Raw genomic sequence first — 20,829 nt, forward strand, 5'->3', positions numbered from 1 at the left:
ACCCAGTAATTCGACCTGACATCACTCTTACAGATTCTGTTGGTGTTCCCATCCCTGATTCAGAGTGCGCTCAACTTCTTAACGATGCGTTTGTAACTGTGTTCACAGATGAAGACATTACATCCTTGCCTACATTAAGCGCACTAGTGGAACTAACTATGGACGAGATAGTCATCAGTGAGCCTGGTGTTTTATCTCTACTAAACAATCTCAAAACATCTTCTAGCGCTGATCATATGGGCTTCAATAATAAAATTTTAAGGAATACATCACATAGCATTTGTTCCATGTCAACCGCATTATTTTCCCAGTCGCTATCAACTGGCACCATTCCTAACGACTGGCGCATAGCTAAGATAATACCCATTTTCAAATCAGGTGATCGTGCTTCTCCGCTTAACTATCGTCCCATCTCCTTAACAAGTACAGTTTGTAAATTACTCGAGCATATAATACATACTCAGGTCATCAACTACCTTGAAGATCATAACATTATCTTCGATCATCAGCACGGTTTTCGCAAGGGCTACTCATGCGACACCCAACTTGCCGGTTTTATTAACGATATTCATGCACTGATTGACGCTGGTTTCCAAGTTGACGCAATATTTTTAGATTTTTCTAAAGCATTTGATCGCGTTCCACACCAAAGGTTGTTGCTTAAACTTTCCCAACTGAACATTCACCCTAATATTATTGCATGGATAGCAGATTTTCTCTCATCTAGAATTCAGTTCACATCAGTTAACAACTCTAACTCATGTTACGCTAATGTTACGTCTGGAGTTCCACAAGGCAGTGTACTGGGACCTTTACTTTTCCTTATCTATATTAATGACTTACCCAATTGCGTGACGTCCAGAATCAGACTATTTGCTGACGATTGTGTGCTTTATCGACGTATAACCTGTAACACTGACAGCCAGCCACTGCAGTCTGATCTTGAAGCGATAAGCACATGGTGTTCTAATTGGTTAATGCCTTTAAATCTTTCCAAAACTAAGCTCATGTCTTTCACTAACAAGCCACGTATTCCTACCGCCTACTTTCTTGATAACAATAGTGTAGAATTCACCACAAGTTACAAGTATCTTGGCATTAACCTACAATCAGACTTATCATGGAATCATCATATTAATCTCACTCTTGCCTCCGCTAACCGTACTTTCGGACTTCTCAAACATAATTTAAAAGAGGCCGCGACACATGTAAAAAAACTAGCGTACACCACATTAATCCGTCCGAAACTCGAATACGCGTCTGCCATTTGGGATCCTCATCAGAATTATATCATCAGTAACATCGAAGCCCTGCAAAACCGTGCTGCGCGATTCATCTTTTCTGATTATTCATGTTAAACCAGCGTCACCTCATTGAAGACTAAAGCCGAGTTAGATAACTTAGCACTGCGCCGAAAAATTTCCCGTCTGTCACTTTTCCACAAGCTTTATCACCATCCTTCCCTTCATGATGAATTCTTTCAGCCACCGCCAGTTATCTTTCCACGTCGCGATCATCCTTACAAAGTTAAACGCATTAACTGCCAGTCATTCCATTATGCCTATTCTTTTTTACCACGCACAATAACCGAATGGAACGCTTTGCCATCAGAAATTGCCACTGAATCTGATCTAAATAAATTCCAACATCTTATGCACTCATGTTTCAACAACTAAAAAGGTATTTTTTGAGCGTTCTTTTCTTCCGCCTTGTCTTCTTTTTATTTTATATTTTTTTTGTACTTCAGCGCACCTTTTCCAGTGTTGTCTTTTTCTTTTTCTAGCGGTGCTGTTATTTATGCTCAAATTTTGCTGTTATGTGCATTGTTGCGACCCTTTCTGTGAATGCCTTTTTATGATTAATATTTTGTGATTTCTATTTTATTTTAGTGCAATATCTTTAACCTTATAACAATGCTTTGTACTTACTCCCCCCCCCATGTAATACCCTCAAATGAGGGCCTTTGGGGTATTTTGAATAAATAAATAAATAAATAAATAAATGCCTCGTTACGTTCGCATTCCTATGTGATGTGGTAGAGTGTGGGTATGGGCTCCGCACCACGGACAGGTGTCCCTGTATTGCGATGGGTACATTTTGCTTAGTATATATAAATTGGGGAAGGAGTTCGTTTGCAATCTGCGCCAAGCAGTGGCCTCCTCCTTTGTCAGAGCTTTGGCTTTGTGTGGTGGTGGGTACCTAATCCTGACGCCTTTGCATAGGTTTAAAGGTTCTGTGTATCCCCCCTCGCAGGCTTGAAGGTGAAGACCCGGGGCGTGTAACTGCCCGGCTCGGATTGCTTCCCCTCGAGCTAAGCTGTCTGCCCTTTCGTTCCCCTCTATTCCCGCGTGGCCTGGGATCCAAATTAAATTATGTCTGCGTTTTTCCAACCCTGCAGGGGCTACCCCGCCGAGTATCCTAAGGGCCGTTTTGCTGACTCTGCCCTTTGTACAGGTTTTGCACGTTTCTTTCGAATCTGTTAGTATGTTGAGTGGGCGACCGGTTCTGCAGCCTTCTGCTGCCGCCAGCGTGACGGCAATTTCCTCGGCCTCCGCTGCGCCCGCGACTTTTGCTGCGGCGCTCGTTAGCATTCTTCCTTTGCTGTCTACGACTACCTGTGCGACTGCGTGTTCTGACCCGCACGGGTAGACGGCAGCGTCCGTGTATACTGTGTTTTCTTCCGAGGCTAGCGTTTTCTCTACGTACTCCGCCCTAGCCTTGCGTCGGTTTGCGTGAAGGTTAGGGTCCATATTTCTCGGTATGGGCTTAACGTTAAAGGTTTCTCTAAGGTGGTCTGGCATCTCCGCGTATCTGTCTGTCAGTCCGCGAGTGTCCCGACCCAGCCTTTTCAGGAGCGCCCGTCCCGCAGGAGTTCCTCTTAGTCTGACTTTTTGTGCTCCCAGCAGCGCTTCCGCGAGTTCGTCGAAAGTGTTGCTGATACCTAATTGTAGCAGTTTCTCGGTTAACGTGTTTCTGGGTAAGTGGAGAGCCGTCTTGTAAGCCTTCCTCAGGATGGTGTCGGCTTGTTCTCTTTCCGCCTTGGTGGTTGCGTGGTACGGCAGGGAGTACGTAACTCGGCTGACTATGAGGCTGTTTACTAGCTTGAGGGTGTCTTCCTCTCTCATGCCGTATCTCGTTTGAGAGACGCGGTTCATCATGCGGCCCACCTGCTCTGCCGCTTTGCTTAGCAGGCTAATGGTGTGACTGCATTTGCGGCTGCCTTGTAGCCACATGCCCAAGATTCTTATGTTCTTTTCGGGTATGAGTTGACCCTCGAGGGTGACTTCCAGGGTTGCTTGGGTGGGATGTCTGCCGATTCTGAGGAGCTCCGATTTCTCTGTCGAGCACCGTAGTCCACTTTCCTTTGTGTAATTTTCCACGCAGGTGGCAGCTTCTTGCAGCCTTTCTTGTTTTTCGCCTAGGGATCCCCGGGTGGTCCAGACCGTGATGTCGTCGGCGTACATCACGTGCTGAATTCCCTCGATCTTCTTTAGTTTGTTTGCTAGTCCAATCATTGCCACGTTGAAGAGGACGGGCGAGATGACCGAGCCTTGAGGTGTGCCTTTACACGGGGTGTGGAAGACGTCGCTTCTTAGCTCGCCTAGCCCTACCGTTGCCGTTCTGTTGCTGAGAAAGTCCCTGACGTAGTCGTGGGTTCTCTTTCCGCCGTTGGCGTTGTTCAGGCCCTCCATGATGGCCACGTGGCTCACGTTGTCAAAGGTCCCCTTTATGTCGATGGCCATGACCACGTTTCGCCCGCTTTCGGCATCGTTTCGAGCACTTCTTCCTTGAGTTGGAATAGCACGTCTTGCATGGATAGGTTGGCTCTGAACCCAAACATGCTGTCCGGGTACAGGTGCTCCTTTTCTAGATGATTTTGGATTCTTCTGGTTATTATTTTCTCATAGAGCTTCCCCAGGCACGACGTGAGTGATATCGGCCTGAGGTTCTCTATCTGTAATTTCTTGCCTGGTTTCGGGATCATCGACGACGGCGTGTTTCCATTCCGCCGGGACTCTTCCTTCCTGCCATAGCATGTTTAGATATTTGGTCAGTTGGTCTATTGCCTCGTCGTTGAGGTTGCGAATTAAGGAGTTTCGGATCTTGTCTGCTCCTGCCGCCGTGTTTTTTGTTGCCGACGCGACCGCTTCCATCACTTCTTCTCTCGTGATGGGTCTGTCCATCGTGGGGTTGTCTTCTCCGCGGTATTCTTCTTTATAACTTTCGACTAGCATTCTAGAGACTTGTTCGGAATAGGCTTGGAGCTGTCTGATTGTAGTGGTGTTAGTGTTGCCGCTGGGTATGATGGCTCCCAGGATCTTGATCTCTTTCTTGATCGGAATGCTCATACCCTGGACCGTAATGGCGACAGAGGGAGCGAACGGCAAAAGCCCCGTATTCTGCTTCTTGCCACAGTTGGTCAGGAGTAACTGATTTCTCGGGAGAGCACGTTAACCCATGCCTCGCCGCATGCTGGCACACGACATTCGCTGCTTCCTGAAGCCGGTCTTGAATTTCCCCTTCATTACCGCTGCAGCACCAGATCGTAATGTTGTCGGCGTATATAGCGTGCTCAATGCCTTGGATGCGGTCTAGCTTCTCTGGTAGCCCACGCATGGCCAAGAGAAGCGGAGACAAGACCGCTCCCTGCGGGGTGTCCTTGGAACCTAGATTGAACGGAGAGGGGGTCCGATCACCAATACTTATTGACACTTTTCTATTGGAGAGAAAGTCCCTCACGTAATTATATGTGCGGTCACCACAGTTGATGCTGTTAAGCTCATCCAATATTCCCTGGTGGTTGACATTATCAAATGCCCCTTTTAAATCGAGCGCAAGGATGGCCTTGACCTGACATCTACCGGGGTTGTCCAGAATATCCTCTCTGATACAGAGGAGAACATCCTGTGTAGACAGCTTTTCTCTAAACCCGTACAGCGTGTCAGGGATGATATCAGTCTTCCTCAGGAGTCGTTTCAGTCGGGCGTTCACGACCCTCTCGAACAGTTTACCCAGACACGACGTCAGGGAGATCGGTCGTAAATGATCAATATCGCATGGCTTTTTGGGCTTGGGAATAAATCGCACTAAAGCCAATTTCCAGGAGTTGGGGATCTGGCCCTTGTTCCAGCACTGCGTGTTGAAGTATTTCACTAATTTTCTTAAGGAGATGTCATCTGTATTAAAGAGCATGTTGGTGTTTATCTGATCCGGTCCAGGAGCGGTGTTCTTACGCATGACATCAAGCTCCGCCCTCAGTTCCTCAACCGTTACGTCTTGGTCCATCTCTTCATTGGGTGCACCGGTGTACGCAGGGAGAGGGTACGAGGATCCCAGATCGAGGAATTTCCGTGCAAGTTCTGCAATGAGGGCTTCGTTGTCCCCTTTATAGCTGCGCAAAGCGTTACAGAGCGTGTCTGCTTGCTCTTTCCGGTTTGAGTTTGGCTCGATAAGGGATCTCAGGAGTCCCCATGCTTTAGCCGTGCCCATTCTACCGTTGAGCTCATCACACAGCTTGAGCCAGTTTTGGTTAGCGAGGTTATGTGCGTAGTCATCCGCTTCTTTGGTGAGTTCTGCAATCTTGGTCTTCAGCTTGCGATTTAACTTTTGCCTTTTCCACCTCCTTGTCAGAGTTCTCCTGGCTTCCCACAGATGTAACAGGTGCGGGTCAACTGCTGGAGTTTTTTCCGTGGTGTTCGCTGTCGTAGAGTGCCTGGCGATGGTTTTCATCTGAAGCGCTGTCCATGCCTCAATATCTGTGATATCTTCGTCCGGGAGATGTGCGATTTCCTCTCTCCACTTGTCCCAGTTCACAATCTTAGCCTTGCCAAATGGTTTCCGACATTTAACTCCCTGAACAGAGCAGGAGACGATGAAGTGATCACTGCCCAGGGACTCGCCAGTGTTAGACCAGGTGGCCTGCAGGCAGTTTTAACAAGCGTGAGATCTGGACAGGTGTCTCTGCTGACGCTATTACCTGCTCTCGTGGGTTGCAGGGGATCCGTTAAGATTTTGAGCCTTCTCTGTTAGCGATCTCAAGGATCCTCCTATCTTTCGGGCTGTTAAAGCGATATCCCCATGCTTGATGGGGTGCGTTGAAATCACCGGCTATGACGAGGGAGTCCGTACCTGCCCTCTTGATAAAATTATTAAATAGCGTGGCTATCTGACATGAGTCCCTGGGGTGACTGTACACGTTCAGTATGTGCAAACTGCGTTTTCCCCTGTGTTTGGGAAGAATTTCAATGTAAGCATGTTCGATATTTTCGGCTAGCGGCTCTTGCAGCGTTGCGGTACTACTCCTTGTGAACAAGTATCCCTAGGCTATGCTCGTCTTTGAAAGTTTTTACCCCTTCATGCTGATGACCGTATTTGCTTCTTGAAGTACTATTACAGCAGGCGACGTCTCCGACGTGTCGATGAAAAATTGAAGGCTTGCTTTTTTCTTTTCAAATCCCCGACAATTCCATTGCCAAATTATTGTTTCCTGTCCCCTATGTGCCATGGTCCTTATTCGTCCTCTTCTGGAAGGGGGTGCCTGTCGGCATATTTGGATTTCCTATTTCGGAAGTTGCACTCGTTGAGTTTAGATTTGAATTCGTCTCGGACTGTGGCAATGGCGGAGTTAATTTCCTAGTGTTGACGGACTCTTTTGCGAGCTCATTTTTGACCATCTGAATCACTTGTAGGAACTTCTTATCCTGCTCCTCTCTGTCCGCCCTCAGCTCTGCAATGACGCGCTCATAAACTGACTGAGTTTGGCCGGGTTTCGGGTGTTTTGTCGGAAGTTGTTTGTGACTGCAGCCTGACCAATTTAAGTTCAGCTCGCAACGCCTCGTTCTGTTTTTTTTTAGCTGAATAATTTCTGCTTTCAGGTCGTTAAACTCCTTAGATATTGCGTTTCCGGGGAGGGATGGAGGCAACCCAGCATAGCCTACCTTCACGACGTGTCTCGAGTCTTCTTGCTTCTCAGAAGACGGTCCGCGGCGTCTCCTGTGCCGGTGTGGATCCGCGTTAGGTGCGAAGGAGACCGACCTGGTGGTCCTCTGCTCTTTATGATGTCTTGACTCTTCCATTCCGGATCGGCCTGACAAGTTGCGGCATTGACTAGACCTAGATCTTGACCTGGACCTGGACGTAGAATTGGAAGCCGCTCTTCTGGATTCCTTCTTCTTGAACTGCTCTTTTCGGCTGGTGCGTACAGCTGCCTTGTAGCTCTTGCTGGTGCCACTGGTTGTCGGTTTCTCTTCCTGATCACCGAAATGTTGATGTTTCTTAGGCTTATTGATGGGATCCAGAAACTTTGCTTTGCATTCCTTTGAGTAGGTGTGGTGATTCACCTGGCATGCCGCACAAGTTGGGGTGCAATCGTGAGCTTCCCCGGGATTCAGCTTGCCTCACGAGTCACATTTCGATTCAGCTAGGCTGGGGCAGACGTCCGGTCTATGTCCTTCCCTGCCGCACAGTACGCAAAACGGTCTAGTTTTCCTATAAAGAAAACATTTCCGCTCGATCCACCCGTACGTAACAAAGGGACTTTGTATCCACTGAACAGTATCACCGCCGAGTCGGGCCTGCCGAGCCTTCTGACGCCTAATATTTCGTGGGTTCCCGAGGAAAAGTCTTTCTCTAGGTCTCTGTCTGATGCGTTGGGGTGAATCCCGTGCACCACCCCTTTGCATCAGTCTTGCGGTATTCTCACGTAGGCATTGATGTGGTACTTTTTCCCGTCTTGGTTGATGTGATCGATTTTCGCAAGTACTGTGGCGTCTACGACATGGGAAGTTGCCGCGATGATGATGTCTTGCTCTTCAATAACTCTGATGTAAGGTTTGGCGAGTAGCGTCTTGCCACGTAACGCGTTTTCGAACGCGACGTTAAGTAGGTGTACACTCCCCCCCCCCCCCCCCCCCCCCACACACACACACATTTTTAGGTCCAAACGGTCCGTCGGCTTGATAATCACTTTAAATTCATACTTGTCGAGGTCGGGCAGTCTCGGGGGGGGGGGGGGGGGGGGGGCCTTTTGCGGCTCGTGGGATCCGCTGCTGGTGACTTCGGGTCATCTTCGTATGCCTTCGGAGCAGAGTGCACTTGTGCACGCTGTCCTGCCCTGAGGTATATCGTCTTCCATCCAGGTTCTGGCTTTGAATTATCGAAGTTCGCCTCGCCTCGTTTGCTGCTGCTCGGAACAGTTCCGAATCCTCCAGACTCGGGGTCGTAGCCATGGGTGTGGTCCACATCCATCGTCGAAGCCGTAGCGGAGTAGCTGCTCGCTGGTCAGGCCGAACGCGGCAACAGACGCCGGGCCTGGTGCGGAAGTGCTTTTAGCGATCCCACGTTTTGGCTTGGGCTTTAAAGTCCCGCATAATGCCAAGAAAGTCACTTCTTGGGATCAAAGAGTATCCTCGAGTAGTTCTCGACGTTATACGTCTGATCGGGACAAAAATGTGGAACTGCGAATGGATCTTGCGCTTACAGGACGAGAAATCCACGAAGTGCAGACAAGCTGCGTCCGCTCAATCCTATCTCCAGGGTGGAGCCTTAGGCTATTTAACGAGCGTCCCGAGTAGGAAGGATATCTCTGGGCCCTAGCGACAAGACTCGTACAGTTGCTCGACGCTATGAACTTTTAATTCTCGGCTGTTTGCTCTTTTGTGCAATATGTAAATAAGTTTCTTAAAGTGCCAGTAAACCTGTTTGTGTGTTCGTTCCCAAATGTCAGCTCCCATCCTTCCTCGTTCTTTCTCCGGCCCGACCACGCTACGCTGAATCCGAACGTGAAACATGCTACGCCTTTTTGCACTCACTGCAGTACCAACTTCCTCTTGGTGCTTTTTTGAGGCTCACACATTTGAAGTGAAACCACACATATCTGCACGCAGCATTCTCACACATAACCATTTTGCCAGATTCAGGCTCTTGGCAGAAGCAATATACTTGCTCTTGTGCAGTCTGAGGCTCTTCAACAGTTTCTTGCACATTGTCACGGCTCCTGTCAGTCCAGTAATGGAAGCAAAGTTCAGGCAAAAGAATCAACTTGAAGTACTCTTCACAGCGCTTGACCATCTTGTCACAAAACTGTGCATCTTTGTAGACACGGATTACAATAAAATCCTTCAGTGTCCACAACACAAAATTGCAATAGTTTGCTTTGCACACATACATCTGCATCTGGACCTGGTAGTAATACGGGTGGTGCTCCTTGAGCTTCACAGCCCCATCCACAATAGTTATGCAGGAGTTCTTCAGTGTGGCAAGCGCCCGTGCACATTCATCTCTGCCATTAAATGGGCACTTGATTTCCAGAACACCTTCTTTGCAGCAAGTGCAGTTTATAATGCCATCAGGAGAGGCGGCCGGAAATGGCTGCTCAGTGGAGATCTGAAGCCCCGAATCTCGACAGATGAAATTCACGTGTATGTCCTGTGACACTGCCTTGTAAGCGTCTCTTGCACTTCCTTCGTGTTCTTTTCCCCAAGCAGTCTGTGGTGACCAAAACTGTGTAGCTTCCGGATAACAAATTCTTCTCAGAAGCGACATTGCAGGGTCACTCAATGATGTTCGGCACACTGCCTTCGCATTGGATGCAGTGATGCGACCTGTCCTGAATGCAAACCACTTTGTGCATTTCGCCTGCTCCCTTGTGCATTCCTCAATAAGCCTTGCAAGCTGGAATACAAAACAGAAATCATTAGATCCTAGGCACACTGTTAATTTGCTTTTTTATGTTATTTAGCCAAGCATGCAATGGTAGCGAGAAAATGTAACTACTTCAGACAGCCACAACGTACCTGTGTCTCAACTGTGATGTTTTGGGCCAGCTTGGAGCATTGCTCCATCACAGCACTCCATGTAGTGGGCTGGTCATTCTGTAACATGTTAGTGAGCATGGCACTTGGAAACTTTGTTGCAACAGGGATGAAGTTATCAGCATACTTTGGCTCCAGAGATAACAATGCTGGCCGGCTCCCACTTTTGTGGCACGCTAATAAAAATTCTGACCACTCTTCATCTGTGGTTGGCTGAACATTCACCCTGCGCAGTTTCCCACGACTTGGTGTTTCACCGTCTATTATCCTCTTCTTCATTTTGGGGGATGAAAAGCTCACATGTGATGCAGGTTTTGGTTCAATGAGCCGTACAGGTGGAGGCAGCCATGCGTTCTCTTTATCAGTGCAAGCTTGTCCATCCCGTCTCTTCACAGCAGCCTCTATGTAGAATAAGACAGCACCAATGTGGGAACAGGCTTCCCCTAAGCCTGCCTTACATGTGCAATGTGCTGCTTGCACTTGTCCATCTTCTTTGATCAGGAGCCAAGGATGCAGTGGTTGCTCACTCAGTGACTGGGAGTGCAAAACCTGCATAAAAGTAAGGATAAGCTCGTGAGATATCATAAGGTATCAAAGCCTTTCCTGGAGGATTGCTTATCTGGCAGCGCGTTTAGTAATGATTATGCAAACGGCGCCTACGCGCTAACTTTGCAGTGGTGCCGCGCAAGTCAGAACTAGACTGTTTGCCAATGAGCATTTTTAGCGACCCACCAGCACGAGCGTGCATCATAAACTCAAAAACGAACATGCTTGCGAAAAGCATGACTGTCAATGCCTCGGCAGTTAAATTTTATGATTAAAAATGGCTAGTTTTGCGATCGCAGAATCGACATTTACGCCGCTGCCGATGTGCGATGCTCTTTCGAAAGTCGTCGGTGTAAAGCGAAAATTTGACTTCAACGCGGAGTTTCTTCAACGCGGACTTTCTCCAGCGCGGAGTTTCTCCAACGTCGAGTTTTTCACTGCACAAAAAGCTTGACACTGCACGATTGCCGCCAAACACAGCGGTTAAATCAATGAAGAAACTCGTAGAGATTGCACGTTTTTTGATCGAACAGTCAGTCGGCATGTTTCGCTGCTGCCGAAAACTCGACGAATGTCATTACATCGTTCTGGTAACGCGACGATTTAAGAACACCACTGATCGACTCCACGCGGTCACTGCAGAGCTCGACAGTTTACCAACGAACAAACACGTGAGGGCGTTGCAAGAAAATAAATGAGCTTACCCTGCCAATGATGACCACTCGGCTGTCAGCGAGAACTTTGAGGCGAGGTTCCTGCACCCAACCGCTGGTGAGATAATTGTGCGCTTCCAAAGCATTGTAAGATTTCAGCTGCTCCCTGGTTATGAAGCTCGTTTCATGAACGAGATAATTCTTAATGTCCATGAAATCAACACGTGGCAACAGACTGACGTCGCACTTCAGTTCGGCTTTGCTCAAATCAAGAGGGTCAACACGGCTGCACAGGCGCATTTTTTCTTCATACCGCGACTTTTCTGGCTCTTCCAGAGCTCGTGCGTATGCACTTAACCGCATTCTGAGCATTCCGCACCGAAAGCAAGTCTTGTGAACACTTCAGTGCGCAGTCGTCTTCTAGAAAATACCACATTAACACGCACAACTAAGCACCGCCGTGACGTTCCTTCCGCGGCACCGAAAGCACACGACCACACTTATGGCGGCGACCGCGAACGACGGCAGCGCCTCTTGCGTGTGACGTCATGTGAATAGCTCCTATACCCAGAAAGAATGCGTTTCCTCAAAGATCAAATGGATATGCGGCAGTAAGTAGGACTGCAATATCTACAACCACACATTTTGCACAGATTAGATTTTAATTGCTTGAAATATACAAAAATGAGAAATAGATGTGTTGCAAACATTTTTGCTCGGTGCATTCTTCATATAATATAATTGTGTGCGTTGTTACGGGTTATTTGATTTCATTCAGATACATGTATGGCAGGTTTGTAGACAGGCGGGTGTAATTGCCATGCTCTCGGCAAGCCGTGGTTTTCACAGTGCTGCCGCCAAACTCAATAAGCGAATTGCCATGTTCACTATGTAAACACTGTTTACGTATTGCGTTTTCTTCAGAGGACACAACAGTATAGAGCCTGAGGTTGTCCTTGAAGAGGAAGAGGCAAGCCCGCAGCCACATGCACCTGCACCGTCCTTTGAGGAAATTTTTGTGGGCCCTGAACACGTATCCACCGACCACGAATCCACCGGCCATCCGCAACCCACTGCTTCGCATGAAGAGCATAGGAATTTCGCCTCAACGTCCTGAGAGGAAAATGTGCCCCAGAGGCCTAAGAAGCGTAGAAACCAGCTGGACGCAGTAAATGCCCAGTTTGATGTTGTAAGGAATGCCTTACGTGCCCATACGACAGCAAACAGCGATGACTATTTTTTGCTGTCATTGAAGCCGGGGGGGAAATCCGACTGTGCGGCCTGCCCGTGGCCCCCCCCCCCCCCCCCCCCCTGCCGCCGGATACAGGCCGGTGTAGTTTCGGCTACTAGGCTTTGTTCCGGTGCAACGCCAGCGGTGGGGATGGGTTGTCCGGGGCCCATCCTCTTGGGAGCTGCAGCGACTCCCACGGCTGTGAGGGCCAGCCGAATCGTGAGGTCCGTTGTCTGTGCGGAGGCAGGCCTGGAGGCAGACCAGGTTGGACCCACGAAATCCGGTAAAGGAATGTCAAAAGTCAAAAACCTCCGCTCACGGGAACGTGCACGGCTACTAATGCTCGGTTTCTGGCTACGAAGAGGTCAGGTCCGCGCGGGGGTTCCGACAGCCCGAGCTCCTCGGAATCGATGTCCTCGGGGAAGCAGTCTCATTGCGGATCGCTTATGATGGGTGGCATATTGCGGACGCCGAGGCTTACCCGGTCTTGAGGACCACCGGGGACGCCGAGGTAGAGGGTGTGCAGTAGGATCAGTGCGAAAACCGTCGATGTGTGGAGTACCGGTGGAGTAGGCCCGGCTTATCTCACCCTATGCCCAATTCTTGGTTCGTGGCCCGGGCGCCCGGCCTTGAATACTCCCTCCTCAGTAGGTGTGGAGCAAGCAAGGGGAGGAAATAAGTGCATGGTGGTTGGAAGGTAGCACAGGTGGGTCCCTCAGGGTTACCGGGTTATGGTGCCGAGGGCCAAACGCCGATAGGCTGACGACCTGGGCCTCTGTTGGCCGGACCACACCACACACACTTCCGGAGTCTGAAAAACCGCGAAACACAGTCGACGGCTAGTAACCGGCCGGTCCGATCCAACCCTTAAAATCGTGGAGGAGCAGGTGGCTGCGGACCCCAAGTTAGGATTTTTTTTCTTTCTTTCCTGTCTCCGACGGTCGGAGCCAGTGAGTGGTCGTGCATCCCGTGGGGGAGCCGCACCATTGGAAAAGCTCGATGCCCTACCTGTCATGGCCAGGCAGGCCAGAAATGGAGTCCATGTCAAATGAAGGATCAGAGCAAAATCTCGCTGTCCCCATTCCCATCCCAATTCCCATAACCCTTTCCCAATTCCAATTTCCCATACCCTACATCCTACCCCCTCCGCTACGTCCTAGGGGAGTTCAGGGGAGTCTCCCCGGGCCCGTTCCCCCGGCGATGGGTCGCTTGTAGCATTCCCCCCCCCCCCCCCCTTTCTTTTATTTTTCCACCTACGGGTGGCAAAACGGTGGATTGCCTTCGGGCCTTTTCATTTATTTTACGATTGGGTCAAGCCTGTTATACGTCAGTGGTGCAGGAAGGAGCTTATTGGTTTACATTCTTTTTATGGCAGCTCCACCATACTATATGTCATTGAAGCCATACCTGGCTACTGTGCCAGCTCACATGAAGCACCACCTACAGATGGAGCTTCTTAATATCTTAGAGAACTATAGCCAGGGACACTATCCACCCCATCTGATTTTTTCTCCCCAGTAATGTAAATCAATGCACCAAGAATCAACAGTGATGTAAATACAGGGTATATCCTGAAAGTAATGAAACAAGTCGCAGCTTGGCGCGCGCATGCACTAGACTGGGAAACTGGTTTTGGACGAAGGAGGGGAACCTTCAGCTTCACAATGCAACAGGCTCATTTGGCTTCGAGTAAGCAAAGCGACTGGAGATTTTTTAGCGTGTACCCCTGTTTCGTCACTGCGTCATAGAAGCCATGGAGCGAACTCTGGAACAGCGAAACGCTCTGAAGCTTTGCATTAAATTGAGAAAGTCGCCTACCGAGACATTCGACATGATTAAGACAGAATGTGGGAACGATACAATGCCCAGATCGTGAGTGTTTCAACGGCACAAAGTATTTGCAAGCGGCCGTGAAAACGTTCAGAACGACACAATCAACATTAGCAACAGTAACACGTCGTTGACGGGCGCCCGGACCCTTGCTCGTCGTGAACGTCTTCACGGCCGCTTGCAAATGCTTTGTGCCATTGGAACACTCACGATCTGGGCATTGCATCATTCCCACATGCTGTCTTGATCATGTCAAATGTCTCGGTAGGCCACTTTCTCAATTTAATGCAAACTTTCAGAGCGTTTCGCTGTTCCAGAGTTCGCTCCATGGTTTCCGCGGGGCAGTGACGAAACGGGTGCACGGTAAAACATCTCCAGTCGCTTTGCCTGATCGAAGCCAAGTGAGCTCGTTGCATTGTGAACCCGAAGGTTCCGCTCCTTCCCCTAAAACTGGTTTGCCAATCCAGCGCATGCGCAAACCGCGACTTGTCTCATTAGTTTCAGGGCAACCCTATAAATGCAGTATCTGTAAATAAAAGTAAGAATCCACAGTCATGCAAATAAATTCAGTGTGCTGTTTTTTGTTTGACCTGTGAATCACAATAGATGAATAAAAAACATTAAATGCCAAAAGAAGTGAAGACACCACAAGTGTACTGTTTATGGGACCACATATTGTTACGTGGCGACCAGCTGAAGAATGAGGAGAGATGAGCGATGGCAATGAGATGGTTTAATGAGAGCTGGCCTAGCGCAAGCGCTCCGTCTGTGCCACTGCCAGCTTTGTTGTGTCATCTTTTTCGTCACAGTATAAGTTTTATTCAAACCGTGCCTTACGGCCTTATGACTAAAAAAAAGCAACAGACGCAGGACATTGGAAGAAGACAACACAGGGCGGCACTTACAACTGAATTTTTATTGGAAAACAGCATAATGGCACCAAAACTAAAACGGAAAGCTCCTGATAATGATAACAATTCAGGTTCAGAAACACAGAAGACAACAAACGCTGGTGGAACTGAAGCCACAGAATGAACATTCATATACCAGTGTGCAACAAAGAACTCGGACTGCAAGAAAACGCAGTTCTTTTTGCAAGGCAGCTACCGAAGAAAAACTAACACATTCGTCAGGTTGTGAACGTAAAATGGCCACTTCCTCTACAATCTCTCTTTCAAGTTTACCCTTCCTCCTTATTATCTGTGTGCGGCTCAAATAAGGCCAGCAACCTTCACAACTGCCACAGTGAACTGGCAGATTTGAGCCGCCAGCCTCCTCTAAGAAACACGCATGCTCTCTTAACCGATCATTAATGCACGATACAAGTGCAGCCACACCTGATAGAGATATTATAGACAACGCCTGTTGTGCGTTCTACGCGCTTATTCTTTTCTAAGAGCTTCTTTGCGCTCTTGCCTAGGTTCGAGTTCCCCTCCCCCACCATTGCGCACAGTTTCGAAAGTTTACATGACACTGGAAAAACTAGGTCAATCCCATACCTGCCTGAAATTTTCTCACTGTGGTGTGAAATCTTATGCAAGTAGGGAACAACTGAATTTTTTTTTCTGGAAAGCCCTTTCCTGGAAGAGGGTCTTGTCAGTCTTCCGGAGCTTATTGACAAGGGAATCAGGAACTGCTCGTAACAGTGGGCTCGGAAAGCCTGCATTTTTCAACCGCTCTACCTGGCAGGCAAACCTAGAGTGCAGCTTATGTACGCATGACTTTAAAAGCGCTGTTTGCAGACATGAAGAGGCTATACCCCTTTTTATCACCTTAGAGTGGGAAGAACCGAAGGGCAACAAGGCGTTTTTATACCTAGGTTGGAAGGCCCAGAACATATATTCAGAATGACTAACCAACAACTTCAAGTCTAAAAACTGGATTGACTGATTCTGGGGTAGCTCGAGGGCAAATTTACGAGCGTTAGAGCAACTGGAAAAACCAACTAAAACCTCGTGAGCTACTTTAGATAACACGCTATTAGTGAAAGCGTTACAATAATTAAAAACGTCAGCATATCTAAAGACATTTACAATAAAGGAAAGAGTGACCTTAAGTTTGAGCATGCGGTCCAAATGGGCAAGAAAAATTTCACAAAGCACAGGCGCCACACTGGAACCAATACCAATTCCTTTATTTTGGACATGCAAGTCATCGTCCAAGGAAACAATAGTGGAACCTACATAAAAACTAAGCGGCTCAAGAAAATAATCAGGAGATACGCCATAGGAATTCTGAAATCCAACAGCGCCGCCAACATCTGACTTTTTTAGTCATAATGTCGCACCAACTGGCCTACAACTTTACGCTGTTAAGCCTTACGGCCGCAGCCCGGCACTGTCTCGTTGCCATGGCGCAGCACTTTGATGGCTAGAAAAGTATTCGCAAAAAATGTCTCTTGCTTCCACCGCAGCTCTCGAGATGTTGTGACCCGCAGGAGGTTGCAGTTCAATCATTGCAGTGCCCCCGTCGGCTTCAAGGTTGGTGCGCCACTGGCCCTTCACGACATTTCCGCAGCTATCTTCTTGATCCACGTACAGTGGATCTACATGAAAACTATCCTCCATCAAAACATTGTGGAGCACGCACGTGCCAAGGACGACATAGTCAACATTTTCGGGCTTTAAATTAATAACACGCCGGAAAATCCTAAGTCTTGAGGCCATTATGCCAAAGGCGCTTTCCACGCACCTCCTGCAAATAAATAGCAATGAGTAATACATGTTCTCAGGGAAGCACTTTTTTGTTAAATTACCTAGCTCGCCTTAGGCGGTAATTGAAGATCCTTTTCTCTTCTGCCTGACATCTTCCCGAGTACGGCCGCAGGAAGTTAGGCCGAAGCTGGAAGGCTTCGTCCCACCAAAAAACGTGGGGTGCAATAGTCCCGAAACCTGGGAGCTGCCTGGGAGATGGAAGACCTAGAACTCCTTTTTCGAGGCAGCTGCCAAACCTTGAGGCACTCTAGGTCCCTTCATCGCTCTGCCGGCCATAGCCGCCGACGTCAACCGTAACAAATCTGAGGTTGCTGTCGGCGACAGCCATTGGCACGATGGAGTATGTGCCCTGCAAGCAACCAGCACCATAAGAATTGCTGCTAAAATTGACAAATTACAATTAGTACCTTATAGTTGTAGTACAGGCTCCCATAGTGTGATGGGGCCTGGATTTGCACATGCTTGCCATCAACTGCACCGACGCAGTGAGGAAAATTCCACTTGAGGTGGAAACCTGCCGCCACCTCTAGCCACTTTTCGGTGGTTGGCATCTGAAACAGAAATTGGCCATGACATAAGGCGCGCAGTAATACGGGCCATAGTGAAGTGCACGCCATTTTCAGTATTAAATGAGGCAGCTAAGCATAGCAGATATAGGTATGCAAATAGCTAAGATACATGTATGACTAAGAAAGTAAGCACGGGCCTTAAATGGAACTGCAATGCCTCATACTTTTAAGCAGACAGGCTGCAGCCCCTTCCATAGCAGTCTGCACGTAAAATGGATGATCCCTGCTACAGTTGAAATTCCCACCCTAAAACAAAGGGCGACATCTTGCATTTGCATGCGAGATGACAAGTATCTGGAAACAGAAATGGAACAGACTTAGCGCAAATGCAACATTTGTGGCTGTGCGCAAAACAACAAGAAAACTTGTGTACCTCCCAATAAAATTAAAACTATTGTGGGCTATTCACGTGATTGTCGCGAAAGCGGTTATCTAATACATCCTGACAGCAGTTTCCCGGACAAAAAAAAATACTGAGAAGCAGGCACACAAGAATCCTGCAACCAACCGACTGACCTCAGAGTGATGGTCAGCCTCATCCGAGAAGGGAGCGGCTCACGAACGCAGTGCTCATTCGTAAGCGCTTCCTCAAGAAGCGCATGTCGCTCCTCGAATTGTTCCGTAGTCATTTTGTAATACTTCCAGAAAAAATCCCGGTCTCCGGAAATCAGTAGTGGCATCTGCAGCGAGCAACGTGCGCGTAGAAGCACATACGTTGAAAGCACGCTGTGCAAAGTATACACGCTATGCCAAATATATATTTCAACTCACGGCAGTATAGAACTCCGACTCCGACTATCGGTTCTCCCAGATAGGGCGAACCCACCAACGCCTTGCGCTCCGCAGGCTCTCAAGAAGCTTTTTTTTTCTCTCAAGCAGGAAGTACTCCTCCAGTCATAAGACGCCGATGGCGGAAGTCGAGCGGAGACGCGACCGCTGGAGTGTCGACGTCGTCGTCGCCGCCTTCCTGAAGAAGCAGCTTCTTCTTCTCCAACAAGTAATACTCTTGGAGAAGAAGCTGAACGCTACCGGGCCAGAGCGTTGATGCCATCGCAGAGGTTGAGGAACTTACGGAGCTGAGTTATCGCATGAGTGCACACTCCAAGCTCCGCCAGTGGAAAGACAAAGAGCGAGCAGACGCTCTGTTAGCTGGCGTTATTTACACGTCCCGACAGTTTGAAGCAGCCCAGCAACGTAATTGTTGATTAATACGAAATCATTTATTCCATTGCAAGCATGTGAAATGTTTTGTTATAACTAAAAACACGCATAACAATAACAACGTCGACACACACCCTGCTGTGTTAATATTGCAAAGAACCAACGGTTGCCTATGCATGCATCAAGCAACCCTGCCTGTCGTTCCAAACGAATTCGGTGTGTCGGTGTTGCATATGAAAGCAGTGACCGAAAATCGTACTGCGGCTACACCGACTCACCGAATATTTTCGGTGCAGTCGGATGCATGTGAAATGGGCCTAAGGTAGCAATGTTTAGTGTATTCATTTTAGGAACACGTTGTAAAAAAACAAAGAAGCAGAAACTGCAGTTGCCCGACAAGAAACGCCAGGCTGTGGGAAAGTGCTACAACGCAGGAAGAGACGGCAACAGAAACCTGGGCGCCCTTGGAGACGCCTGAACGGCGGCACCCAAAAGGGAGCGGACAAAAGGCCACCAGCAGCACGGCGCCTTTAATTGGCAGCGACATAGGGGAGAACCGCGCGGTCGGCAACAGACGTGGTTTTTCAGCAGCGCAGGGGACAAAGGACGTGACAAGCGCACAGACACGGCGCTGAACTTACAACTGGTTTATTGAGGTGATTTTCACTACTTAAATACAGTGGCAACCTATCTCAAATGAAAAGACAGATACACAAAACAGATTTACGAAAATGATAATTCCTGAGCACAGGTCTACAGTGGCACAAGACCAGCTGCGCACGTTTTTTTATTCTCATCAAGTAAACGTAGTTCTTTATCAGACAGAGCTATTGAGGCAACGCTTACGCATTCATCTTTGAATTTATGGATTTCATGAGCTTCAATGATTTCACGAGTGATTTTTGTTCTATTATCTGACAGCACTCGACACTGAGTGAAAACAGGATAACACGGCAGTTTTTTGTTCTTTTTTCTTTCCTCTGTGCAGTCTCTGCAATGAATGCCAAGGTGACGGGAAGCGGTGCCGCTCACGTTGTTGTTGTGTTCCCGCAACCGGTCGTTGAGGCAACGACCAGTTTGCCCCATGTAGTGCTTGCCACATGTAAGCGGAAACCTGTACACAACATTGCTGCTACATGGTACAAGGCCTTTCTGGTGTTTCTTATCGCAGCCAACCATCCTTTCATTGCTGCTGTTTATAATATGGCAGAGTTTGGAGAGCTTATCGGGCGCGGAAAAAACAACGTTTACATCGGCACGCGCTGCCACCCTTTTCAGATTATGTGAAATGCGGTGTAGATAAGGAATAACCACATACTTTCTTTTTTCTTCCTTGTGCCTTTCAGTGGAATCTCTGCGGCCTGAATTAATGATTTCTCTTAACAGGCCCTCTGATATTGCAATCAGAAGGTCGGAAGGGTATCCTGCTGCTTGTAAGCGTACCACCTGGTTTTGATAGCTGTCTTGCATCGCATGATGGCATGATTTTTCTAGGGCATTTCTTAAACACAACTTTGCGATGCCGCGCTTTACAAGCTTAGAATGTACAGAAGCGAAAGGCGTGAGGGGATTCTGGCATCGTGGCTCGTAACGCCAGCACACATGGCTATTGTTGAGGCACATGGCAAGATCTAAAAAACGTAACTTTCCTTCAGAAGGCGTTTCATGCGTCAAAACAAGATGGTCAAGACAGGTGTGAAAAATTGATAAAACTTTCGAGACCGAGGCCTCTGCGTCAGTAACTGCACATGCCATAAAAACTAAAAAATCATCTAAAAACCTAGAAACACGAGCCACGCTTCTGTCTAGTTGACTATCAAGGAGCCTGTCATGGCGCGCGAGATAAATGGCGCTCAGTATCGGAGCTATGCATGAACCAATGCAGACGCCATTGCTCTGGAGGTAAACAGATTCATTCCAGGTGGAAAATGTCCAGTTAAGGTAAAAAGTAAGAAGTTCCAAGAAGTTGCTATTGCTGATGCCTGCAGAATTCTGGAAAGCTACCACACCAAAGGAATCAATGCATTCTTCAACGCTTGCCAGGAGTTTATTTTGCGAAAGGGAATAATATAAATCTTTTATATCAATAGAGCAGGCCGAAAAGCCTTTCCCTGGGTTTTCTTGCAAGAAAGCGATTACCTGGTTAGAACTCTTCACCTGAAAAGGGTCGTCAATGGTTAATAGTTTCAGCTTGTCTAGCAAAAATAACGCGACAGACTTTTGCCATGTGCCATCCTCGGTGACTATTGCTCGAAGTGGGCAGTCCAGCTTGTGAGTTTTGGCTGTGAAGAATATCTTTAAGCAGGACCCCTT

The 20,829-nt window shown here is 48.2% G+C and overlaps 1 protein-coding gene across 1 annotated transcript; it reads right to left on the reverse strand.

Moving 5' to 3' along the window:
• Nucleotides 1–8,790: 8,790 nt before the first annotated feature.
• LOC144103258 (uncharacterized) lies at nt 8,791–11,224 on the reverse strand. The gene is made up of 3 exons (XM_077636024.1): nt 11,063–11,224; nt 9,795–10,361; nt 8,791–9,672 (listed from the first exon to the last, which is right to left on the reverse strand). Exons 1-3 carry the CDS (start codon nt 11,222–11,224, stop codon nt 8,791–8,793), a joined length of 1,611 nt encoding a protein of 536 aa, XP_077492150.1.
• Between the last annotated feature and the right edge of the window lie 9,605 nt (nt 11,225–20,829).

The sequence above is a fragment of the Amblyomma americanum genome, chromosome 9, assembly GCF_052857255.1.
Source record: "Amblyomma americanum isolate KBUSLIRL-KWMA chromosome 9, ASM5285725v1, whole genome shotgun sequence".
NCBI lineage: Eukaryota > Metazoa > Arthropoda > Arachnida > Ixodida > Ixodidae > Amblyomma > Amblyomma americanum.